The sequence below is a fragment of the Halyomorpha halys genome, unplaced genomic scaffold (assembly GCF_000696795.3).
Source record: "Halyomorpha halys isolate HHAL.00 unplaced genomic scaffold, Hhal_1.1 Scaffold197.1, whole genome shotgun sequence".
NCBI classification, from domain to species: domain Eukaryota; kingdom Metazoa; phylum Arthropoda; class Insecta; order Hemiptera; family Pentatomidae; genus Halyomorpha; species Halyomorpha halys.
The window spans coordinates 463,944-476,042 of record NW_027114299.1 but is presented as its reverse complement, the minus strand read 5'-3'; the positions used below and the strand labels follow the sequence as shown (position 1 = coordinate 476,042).

General features: G+C 32.2%; 1 protein-coding gene across 1 annotated transcript in view; it reads right to left on the bottom strand.

Annotated features, from left to right (window-relative positions):
• Positions 1-1,440: 1,440 nt before the first annotated feature.
• Positions 1,441-12,099, bottom strand: part of LOC106679362 (death-associated protein kinase 3) — a 265,743-nt gene continuing 255,084 nt past the window's right edge. Inside the window, 6 exon segments of the mRNA XM_067051495.1 lie at positions 1,441-3,404; positions 3,532-3,619; positions 4,408-4,587; positions 6,556-6,604; positions 7,429-7,555; positions 9,610-9,751. Coding sequence (XP_066907596.1) covers positions 2,457-3,404; positions 3,532-3,619; positions 4,408-4,587; positions 6,556-6,604; positions 7,429-7,555; positions 9,610-9,751 — 1,534 coding nt within the window. The 3' untranslated portion in view covers positions 1,441-2,456.

Below are 12,099 nucleotides of genomic sequence, written 5' to 3'. Positions count from 1 at the left end.
ATAGTAACGTGGGGGCGAAACGTTGGTTCAATAATAATTGTATAATTATTTACTATTTGAGTTTTTTGACTGCACCCGGACCATATTCCATTCTTCTTTTTATTGGTTTCTCACATTATTTTTAGAGATAAGTATATAACGAATAATTGTGCTTATCTTTTTTTGAATCTTATCTTTTTTGTCGAAGAATCGAAATATATGCATCTCGTTTCTTCAAAGGTGTGTTTCCAGAAAGAAATCATCTGTGAAATAAGTTCACTATTTTTTCTTGGGTCCCAAAAATCTAGGGGGGAGCCTTGGCTGGATGCGACTTCACATTGAAGTTAATAAGAATTTTGCACATTCATGTAATTATCTGTAGAACTGTTCGCTAAATCGCAAATATGAAGAGAACAGAAGTTACAGAAAATTTTATTTCCAATAATTTGAGATATCTATAATGAAAATCCATTTAGCTGTTCTCAAAAACATTCATGCTTCTTTCTCTGTTATGTTCAGACTCATTTCAATGTGAATATTAATTAAGGATATGTGAGTATTAAGTAACTCTAAAAAGTAAGGAGTGAATATAAAATTTAATTAACTTGGACAATCATCTATTAATGTTTTCTTGAAACATCCCAAATAAAAAATAATTTCTTTTAAGGAAAACATTAAAATATAAAGTCTGATACAAATAAATAATTGTTTCTGATATAATGGAGACAGTTGTTACTAGAAAAATATAAAAAGAAACAGTAAACATTATTTTATAGGGTATTAAATATTATATTTTACTATAAAAAAGTGACTGGGAATTAAAAAAACCAATATTAACAAGAAAATGTGAGCACACTTTGAGTAACTCTCAATTTTATTTTATATTTATTTCCGGGGAATATTGGAAACTTGCCTGCTCCGTTACACTCCTTCCTCTGAGATGATCATTAACTATTGTAACCCTTAGTGTTGTTGTAACCTCTCATGTGATTACAAAATAAATTATGTTATAGTTTTGTGGTCCCACTTAAATTCTGTATCAATTTTTAGATATATAAAAATATTAATTTTTATTAATATATTCTTGTTTAAGAGTGGTTTAGTTTATTTAAACACAAATTTGATCCTTTTTTCTCAACATTATTCTTTTCAAAACCTTCCAACGTTTCGACCACTCAGGTCATTTTCAAGAATACCTACAAACAGCTCCTTTTAATTATTTTTTTAACAATTTCATTATTTTCTTCACTTACATACTGATTTCTTTGGCCCTACCTTTACTTTGTTGTCATTTTCTCTTTTAAAATTCTTAAAAATGTCGGCTAATTGCCTTTGTCCCATCTCTAAATAAATTAATCATTTTGAAAAGAATAAAGTTGAGAAAAAAAGATCTAATTTGTTTTTAAATAAAAATATTAAGCTAGTGAACAAAACTTTTTTAGGGTGAAAAAGAAAAAGATATTTAATTTAAATTTTTATATTTATCAGTAATATCTACAAACATTATTACAGACAAGCTAAATTCCAAGTGAGCAATACAGAACATAATACATATCATCACAAAAAGTTTCATAACAATTGAATAAAATTGAATAAAACATGAACGTCAATTCTGTAACAACATGATCACAGACCTAAAGTCATTCAGTTGGTAAAATAGTCATACAAAACGGCTCAGCTAAAACCGACTACTCTCTTCTTGGCACTTGATAAAAAACATGGACCAATTATGGCAACTCTTATCTCTAACTAATAAATGACAGTTTATATAAGTACACAATGGTATATAAAATAAGTACAAATATGTCGAATAAAATATTACATTTTTGCACGCTTATGTCAGAATCCTGAAAAATTATGTCAGAATAATGTGTTTTTCTGTTTGACCAAAAAGGCAATTAGTATTTGTTTAACATTTAATAAATATTTTATAAAACTCTCCTATTTTTAATAATGGAAGAACTTTATTCGCATGTTTATTACATATATATTAATCAATAAATATAGTTCATAAAGGTAATTTATATTCTGTACATATCAACTCTTCTAAATCATCCTCAAACTGGAGGATATTAATTTTACATTAAAATGACTAGCTTTATAATATAATATCTAAATTTAAATAATTTTTAAATTCTGCCAGAATCATGTGATATAGAAAGGATTGTCTAGTTGAGCAAATATAAGTATATTATTTAGCAGAAATGGAGATCTATTGTTAAAATTTGTTAAATCATTTCAATTTCTGATCTAAGGTAGATAAATCACAAAGTGAGTTACAAGGCTATCACCGAAAAAAAGGTCCTCAGAATATAAATATTAATAATTAATGTTGATTATAACTTAAAAATTTAGGCAGACATTATAAATTTGATGTACAATAATTATTTACAAAAAATACATAACAATATTTACACATATAAAAATTTTACAAAATAAGAGTAAGCTCAGTTTTTTTTTTTTAATTTTTCTTCTTTTTAGAATATGCTATTTTCCAGTTGTTCTGATTTGATTTGTTCTAGTTTGCGAATTCGGGATTGGACTGATTCGCACTTGAGTTCAGAAGTCCTGGAATACTTCTTTCCTTGTATTGCTTTCACTTCTCTGATCACGACCAAATTACCATTGGTTTCCCTTACGAATTCGAGGCCGATGGACTTCCTCCCAGGGGATGATGTCTGTGGTAAACTCAACCTATGAGGATTGAAGACGCTGAATCGCCTATCCTCTGAAGATCTTAGTTTTACTTTACTCCAGGTGTTTTCTTCTTCTTTCTTGAACCTGGACATCGCTTTCACGAATGACTCATTACACTCTTTCAGAACAGGCCTCAGTACAGGTTTCTGATTCCTCACAGCTTCCCAAACATTGAGGCATGAAGAGTAGTGCCTCAGACCTTTCCCATAATGGAAATCCAGCGTATCATCTAAGGAGATTATGCTCGATCGATCACTTGAAGAATCGATGGACATTTCACTGATGGTATCACTGTTTGAATCACAGGAATTGTCAGCACTACTACCAATTGATGGAGGCAAACCCTCATCTTCATCAACAACAACGACACGCTTGAATTTGAAAACAGTCTGATCAAGATCGCTGGTACTATTGGTTCGATATCTAATTGGTGGCATCGTTTGTGTTGCAGAAGCCCTTTTAAAGCTGTCATTTTTGGTAAGTCTAACTTCTCGTTTCTCTTCATTGTCTAATCTCTCAATCAAGTGCTGTAAATTAGAATGTAATGAACGTCTTCTCTCTTCACTAAGCCCTCTACTATAAGTTACTTTAGTATTTGTATTATTATTATTATTATTATTATTATTATTATTATTATCGGCATCCATATCATGGTGATATTCAATATTGGTGGTATCGGCATAGAACTTTATTATTAATGATATTTTTATTATTATCTACTTCTTTTTCTATTATTAGTTTAGTCTCTTCTTTATTCTGATTTCTAGTTTCCATGGGCATTATGGTTTCTGGTACAATAGTTCTTTTGGCTGGTATAGGTGTTCTAGGTTTGACAGGAAGCGGAGTAGATGTTACATTGAGTGTGGAGGTGGTGGCTGATGATTCACTAAAAACTTTTGAGAACCAAGCGTGTTTTATACACTGCTCTGCAGTCAGTCGACCACTGAAAAAAAAAAGTAAAAGGCATTGTAATATATATGCAAATCGTAATTTCAAAAATTATATATAAATAACTAATAATAAAATTTTAGGTGATAGAAACACAGATAACAAGTTGTAATACGAAGGCTTTCAAAAAGAATGAACCGCTTTCATTATGCTATACTTCTATAAAAGAAAGTAGAATAAAATGCGTTTTTATTATATTGTATTGCATATATTTACAAAATTTGAAGTTTTTTTCCTTTTTCTACAAGTGTTCAATATGATCACCACATAGCACAAGGAGATAAGAGATTGTCTCCCAAATACTTTACAGTGTATCATGATACACTGATTGGATCGTACTCAGCATCTGCTCATTAGTTCAACCAGTGAACTGGGTAGTTGCGGAACATAAATTTTAATCTTGATGTGTCCCCTAGGCAGAAGTCACCAAGTGATCTCGATTCCTGTGACCAATCCACCATTGAGGCTAAATTTCTTTCAAAAATGCTCACAAATTTCAGTGGTGCTGTGCTTCATCTTGGTGGGAAAATGAATCTACAATCGATGTGCTTGTAGCAAAGGGAAACACTAGGTTTTTTCTGAAAACAGAGAGAAGGGATACTAGAAACCACTCTATAGTAACTGTTCCGAATGAGAATGCTCTTTGTAATGGAATGTAACTCATTCTACTGAGTAGCTTACATGCTGCAAAATAAAACATCGACATTGATTCATTCTTTTTGAGAGACTTGAGAAAATAAAAGTTAATTAATGAATTTTTAATGAGCTTGCCTCAATTATTACCTTGGATTTTTAACCATGAGTTTAGTCATCAGGTCTTTTGCATCTTCTGATATTTCTCCAAAGAGGTCCTCTGGGAAATCAAGACGACACTGGGAGATATTACAGAAGGTTTCCTGCTTCGTGTCACCACCAAAAGGAGAACAGCCAGTAAGGAGTACATACAGCAAAACTCCAACGGACCTAACATTAAAAATGAATATGATCAAAACACTACTGTTCATCTAAAAATGTTTTTATTTATAAATCAATAAATGTTTATAATATATTTTATAGTATAATAGGTAGAACTATTTTAGATAAATTAATATTTCAGTGATGTGTAAATAATTCATTTAAAAAGCAATTAAAAATAAGGCATTAGATACAAGATATATTGGACACCATTTGTATTTTACAATTAATTATAAAACCAATAGAATTTTAAATAATTGTAAAATTCTGAACACTATAACAGTTTTTAAAATTTTTTTAAATATAATTTTTATTGGTGAGGTGTAGATAGTTGACCGTAGATTAATGATTGGAGAAGTTTGTCAGAGGGTGCGGTCAGCAAAGAACAACATAAATAGACAATACCATATTTATTTATTTTATGCCGACGTTTCGACCTGAGTTTCAGGTCTTCATCAGGGGTTATGGCGTAGAAGGTACTAAAAATAAAATAAAATAAATTTATATATATAATAGTTGACAAAACATTAAATTATATAAATTTTCTCTTCTTCTTCCCTCTCTCCTCTTCTGTATCCTTTCCTGCTTAGGCCTTCCCTTTTGGGAGTAATAGTCAGCACTTCCCGGGGTGACCAGCTTTATTGGGAGGAGAGTTCTTTCCCTTTTTTCTTCCAGACATCCCTGTTCCTAGCAGCTCTCCACCAGAGGGGTCCTGCCATTCTCTTGAACATATCGCTCCATCTTTTCTTTTAACGTCCACTTCTTCTTTGAAGGTCATATGGAGTCCATCCAGTGGCAATTTTTGACCATCTGTCATCGTTGCTTCGAAGGAGATGCCCTACCCATTTCCATTTACTCAATCTTGTCATCTTCAGTGAGTCCTGTTTCTTTCTGGATCCAAATATTTTTTAATCGATATCTTTTCCTCACATTCACAATGCTTCTTCCAATATTATTTTGCCCCACCTGTAATATCCCCTCCTGAGCTATAGTCAGTGACCACGCTAGGCATCCATAAGTGACCACTGGGCTGATGCAAGTATTGAAGACTTGCCTTTTAAGGTCAATACTTGTTTTCCCCTTCATTATATGCCTAAGGGACCAAACCATTTTCCAACTGAGTGCCAATCTCCTCTGGACCTCTTTTGCTCCTCTATCCGTGAATGATATTAACTGACCCAGATAAATATATATACTTAAACATATGCCAACTTATGTTTGTTAATTTTACACTCCTCTTTTACGCCATTTGTCATAAGTTTCGTCTTCTGGTAGTTCACAATGCCAGAAGCCGCTTAATCATTTCTCTCAGTTGTTCCATGCCTTTTGTAAAGAGCACAATATCATCTGCAAAACATAGGTTTCTCAGACATTTTCCATTTATTTTGATGCCTACTTCTTCCCATCCTACATCTTCCAAGACGCCAGAACATATTTATTAATAATAAATAGTTAATACTCAGGTCTGGTCAGCATCAGGTACATAGGTTATGAATTACAAGTGACTGTTCATTTTGTCGAGCTTATATTCAACAGTATAATTTTAGTTCATTTTAAATTTTAGTAAGAATGATTTCTGAATTTGGCAAAACAATAAGAATATAAGAAGAGAAGATGGTCTGAGGGTGCGGTCAGCAGAAAAACACAAATTAACAAAAATAATTTATTTTTACCGACGTTTCGACCTGATTAATCTTTGATGAAGACCTGAAAATGAGGTCGAAACGTCAGCACAAATTATATTTTTGTTTATTTGTGTATTTCTGCTGACCGCACCCCACGACCATCTTCTCCTCTTATTTATGTACGGTCAACTATCTTCACTTCAATAACAATATAGTAATTTATACTGACTTTAAGACTTATTGTAGTAATCTTTCAAAGTAAACCATATTATCTATCATACACTTTTATTCATTATTTTTACATATTTTTGAATCACTAATAAAATCTACAGAAGAAACAAAAGCTACTTACCACATATCAGTTGCAAGGCTGATAGGTTCATAGTTCAGGACTTCGGGAGCTGCAAAAATATTTTAAAAATTACTTTTCAATACAATGAATTAACATGTGAAAAAAAAATTAATTACAAAAACAATAAATAAAACCAAGAGCTACTCAATAAGTTAGTATTTTGTTAATTGGTTTACTGAATCAATCGTTCCTCAGTAGCAAGCATAATTTATTTAATTATCAACTAATCAGAGTACTACTAATAAGTAGTTTCTCTACATGTCGGTATCATATCATTATAATCTTACATTACATTTACGAGATGTATTTTTATAAAAATACAATGATAAATATTAATAATAATAATAATGTAAACCGCTACGACCAATGTAAGGTCACGGGTTCAGTACTTTGTAAGGAAGCACGGTTTTTATAACAACGGTTAGACGAGGAGGTGATTTTTTTAAGCTCACGCTCAATGGCTAGATTTTTCCCCACTTTATGAGGCTAGTTGGACCTCAGAAAGGCTCCATAACCCACAGGGTTGATTCATGGCTACAGTGTAACATATGATAATTATCTGTCCAGCTGGATTGGACCCCGGGTCCTTGGAATTAGTAACATTGTGATTTACCACAGTGCCACTACGCTCCCTATGATGATATCAATAAATAAATAAATAAAAAAAATCAACAAATTTTTCTTCATAGATACAAAAAATTTTTTAGAGGTATAGAAATAAAATCTGTTTTTTCATTATATAAATGGGAAAACAAACTGTTATTTTAAAAAAAGGTTATATATTCGGAAGTAACTAGTTCACCTTTTTACCTAGTTCAAATATGGCTTGAGTTATAAACCATAATAATAGAATAAGACAATATGTCAACTTACCAACATAGTCTGGTGTACCCAAAATCTCTCTCACATCAGCTCCATCACTAAGATGCCTTGAAATTCCGAAATCACAAAGTTTTACTTCACAGCTAGGTAGAGGGCCGGTTAAGATTAGGTTTTGAGGCTGGAAAAAAGTTTATTATTAATTTTTTCATGAAAGGATAATTTTATCAATAAGAAACAGGTATAAAATATATTAGTTGATGTGAGATATGTGATATCTATGGTATTAATAACAATGTATCACAAGTATGTTTCTCATTTATTTATTATGAGGTTTAGCTTTCATTAATTATCTAATTAAAATGTTGGCCTTTGTACTTTCAACTTGAGACTGGTATTTATTGTTTAAATAAATAAATTATTTATTTATTGTCCAAGTTAAGTCTCAACAATCTTTATTATTTTTTAATTCCAAAGTTTTGGCCAATTCAGCCACCCACAAGGACAATCTTACATATAAATTTACACCTCACATCCAAATTTTTAAAAACTTTTTGCAGGCTATTCTGCCCAGGTCATTAATATAAGTCAAAATTACTCAATTTTGTTACAATTTAATTAATTTTTAAAAATTTTAATTATTATAGATCAATTTAATACGATCTCTATCTAATGATGGTGGAAATAATAAAGAGAGTTGAGACTTTACCAGGATACTAATTCATTTATTTAAAGATGAATAACTTTCGAATGTATATCATACGTCACCAATATCACATAAAGGAGAAAAACATGGAAGATATATAATTGTCAGTTCCTTTATCATAGCTACGTTATGTTGTGTATTGATTTACGGAATAGCGTGGACAGTAAGCGCACACAATGCTAACGGAGGACATCCTGTTTCCTCTTTGAGGCAGTGACATTGGTAGAGGACACTCAATGTCAATGGACAGCAAAACACGGGGCTATGCCGGCTCTATCCTGGGGTGCACTATTGAAGAATCAAAAGGTACAAAGAGTAGAACATGGAAATAGGTAGTGAATAAGGATACCAAAATATTGTTTGTATGTAACAAAACAGATTGAAAACGAATCTGCAGTAGAAAAGAAAACTGCTAAATAAAATTTTCCTACAGATATAAATTATAAATAACCTATTCGTACTTTGTTTTATTTACGTTGTATCGCATCAATTAGTCTCGTTTAAAAAGGTCAACATGTGTACTCACAGTTAGTAATAACCCTTTGATTGGATCCCAAACTCTCCAGTCCCATTTCACAATCCTCGAAGAATGGTGTCGAAATTGGAGGATAAAAATAAATCCCAACAAATCACATTTACTCTTCGTCGTAAACCTGCCGACTGCCCTACAGTATACTTTAATAATGTGGCTCTTACCCCTGTAGAACAGATTCGTTATCTTGGACTACATCTTGACAAACGACTAACCTGGAATCCTCACACAAGACTGAAAAGACAGGAAACTGCACGCAGATTCCGACTATTAAAGCACTTACTAGACAAACGGTCTAAACTTCCAACTCATTACAAAAGACTGATCTACATGAAAATAATAAGGCCCATCTGGACATACGGAGTTGAGCTTTGGGGCTCCACTAAACCTTCGAATTCCTCTCATATCCAATCTTTACAATCCAAAATCCTTCGTAAAATCCTCAATGCTCCTTATTTTGTTACTAATAAAACCATCCATAAAGACCTAAATGTTTCTTATGTAACCGATCTAGCCCGAACCCGATATTATTCCTCCCATAATAAACTCCCTAACCCAAACCCACTAGTCTAACCTTGCTTCCTTTTCCATTCCTGGCAATCCTCCGAGGCGCCTGAAAAGAAGATGCCCTCGTGACCTTATATTGTAAACTGTTTTTAGAGTTCTACTACTGGGTAGTTTCTCTACATCCTGTATCATATCAGTATGCCATTACGATCAAATTTACTAGTTGTATATTTTATACAGTTGTAAATATCAATAAATAAATAAATTAAAAAAAAGAAAGGTCATAAACAAGTACCAGTAGAGCTACATTGATGTGATTTCAATTCGGCGCAGACTAATCCATTTAAGCGTTCATTGAAGTTTCTTTTAGTGTACTTATACACTTTATTATAGTGTACTTAATCACTTTATTATCATTCATCACTGGAACTCGGAAAGTTCACAATTCGTGTGATTTTTGATCTAAGATTTAGATGTAAGTTATTTTTACCTTGATATCCAAATGGGCGACGTTGATGCCGTGCAAGAAGATGATCCCTTCGAGTATTTGCCGCATGAGGACTTGAACCTGGGCTTCGGTGGGAAGCTCTTCGTCGCTGTCCAGCAGCATCTGCAGCTCACCACCTCGGGCCCTGCAACAGGATAACAGCATTGAGGTCTTTCTTACGTCATAGTGTTCTCATGACATAGAAGTAGATCAAATAGCTTTTCAATAACATAACATTATATTAAAAACTTGAACGAACTACGATTTGTCAAATTGTGACCTAAATGGTAAGTTTTGTCTACCTCTTATAATTATTGAAAACAAGTATTGGAGAAGTTTGTTGGGGGGTGCGGTCAGCAAAGAACAACATAAATAAACAAAACCATATTCATTTATTTTATACCGACGTTTCGACCTGAGTTTCAGGTCTTCATCAGGGGTTTTGGCGTAGAAGGTAGGCCAGTTACAGGCCTACCTTCTACGCCACAACCCCTGATGAAGACCTGAAACTCAGATCGAAACGTCGGTATAAAATAAATTAGTATGGTTTTGTTTATTTATGTTGTTCTTTGCTGACCGCACCCCCCAACAAACTTCTCCAATCATTAATCTACGGTCAACTATCTACACCTCATTATAAAAGTTATATAAACTTTTGATAATATGTGTTATTATATGTGTATATGTATATGTATGTATATATATAATATCAAGCCATAACAGAAAAATAAACAAAAAATTATTTATTTATGCCGACTGAGATTCGACCTGAGTTACAGGTCTTCATCATGGAGGTTAGTAGAAAATCCTAGCTTAAACTTTTAACCTCCCTGATGAAGACCTGAAACTCAGGTCGAAACGTCGGCATAAATTAATAATATTTTCTTTACTGTTTTTTTGGTGACCGTACCTCCGATCATGTTCTCCGATTAAATGAATAAAAATATATATAGAATGATTAAAGTAAATAATTATTTATTTAAATAAATAATAAATATAAAGTGATGATATATAGACTGATTAACGTGAAATAATTAATTAAATATTTAACTTATTTCACGTTAATCATTCTATATATATTTTTATTCATTGGTTGTAAAATTATTTTTCGTTTTTAGCCCTGATGAAGGCTAGGAATTCTGGCCGAAACGTTGGCACTAATAAATAAGTTTTTTAATTTATTTGTGTTGTATTCTGACCACACCCTAACCATCTTCTACGCATATTTATTATACACGGTCAACTATCTTCTCATCGTAATTACATTTAATTGCTGAAAATTTATTAGTTCATTTTTAACGGTTAAATACGTAATTTATTAGATGCTAAAATTATTTGGCAGAATACAATGAAAAAACAATAGAATTCCATTATATTCTAAAACTTTTGATGTTTGGAAAAGTTGTTTCCTACCTCTTTGTATAGCTAGTAGTTAAGATTAGAAGATAATGTATTATTGAGTATAAAAGTGACGTCACGTTTGATGTGTTTACTGACTATGTATATTAGTTTATTTTTAGACATGTATAATTACTAGTTCTTTCATGTAAAACTTTAATTCAGAAAATTTAATTTATGGGCGGTGCCACTGGAATGATGTCAGGAATCGAAATTCGACCTGCAATGGTTGTATATCGATATTTAGGTGGTTTTAAAGAGATACAGAATAAATTCGACAGAGATTGATTATTGCTGCGGTGATGTGGGCAGGGAGAAAGGTGTATACTAGATAAGTCTGGGATTCTCATTGTTTTTTAATTTAAGATTTGATAAACAATATTTGTGGAAACCATATTTCTGAAATCGAAAGATGTAAATATCGATTATGGAGACATGGGAAGGTTGGCAGACACGTGGCTGACCACCTGGGAGACTCCCACGCCACTTGCTACTTCTCTGTTTTCCATTTCACAGGTCGCTGCCCGCGTAGTGTCCGCACGGCCGAGCTATAATTACTTTAGATAATGGCCTTACGATGGAAGCGAGCCAAGGAAAAATCATAGAACAGTGATTTTCACCGTCAGATTTTTAATAGATTATATCAAGCGGCCAGAAGATGTATTCATGAATCAAAAATGAATTTAGTATAAATTGAGAGTTTAAAGAGGGATTGATATCAAAAAGCGGCAATAACAACATCAATGGGTTAACGGAACCAAGACAAAAGAATAAACCAAACAGATGAAATATTAAGAAAATATAAACGTTCATTTCCCAATATGAGCGAAATGCTCGGGGCTACACAAGGGATGGGATATCGATATCGATATTTTGTCTCCGATATCCGATATTTTAATATCGATATCGAGTAACCGATAATATCGGAATATCGATATTCCCATTCGATAATATCGAAATATCGGTTTAAGTATATATAATATTGAAATAAATATGAAATATTAAAATAAAATATCGATATTCCTATTTTAAAATCTCTATTTAATATTTTAGTCATTTTAAGCAAAATATCGATTTTTCGATAAAATAATATCG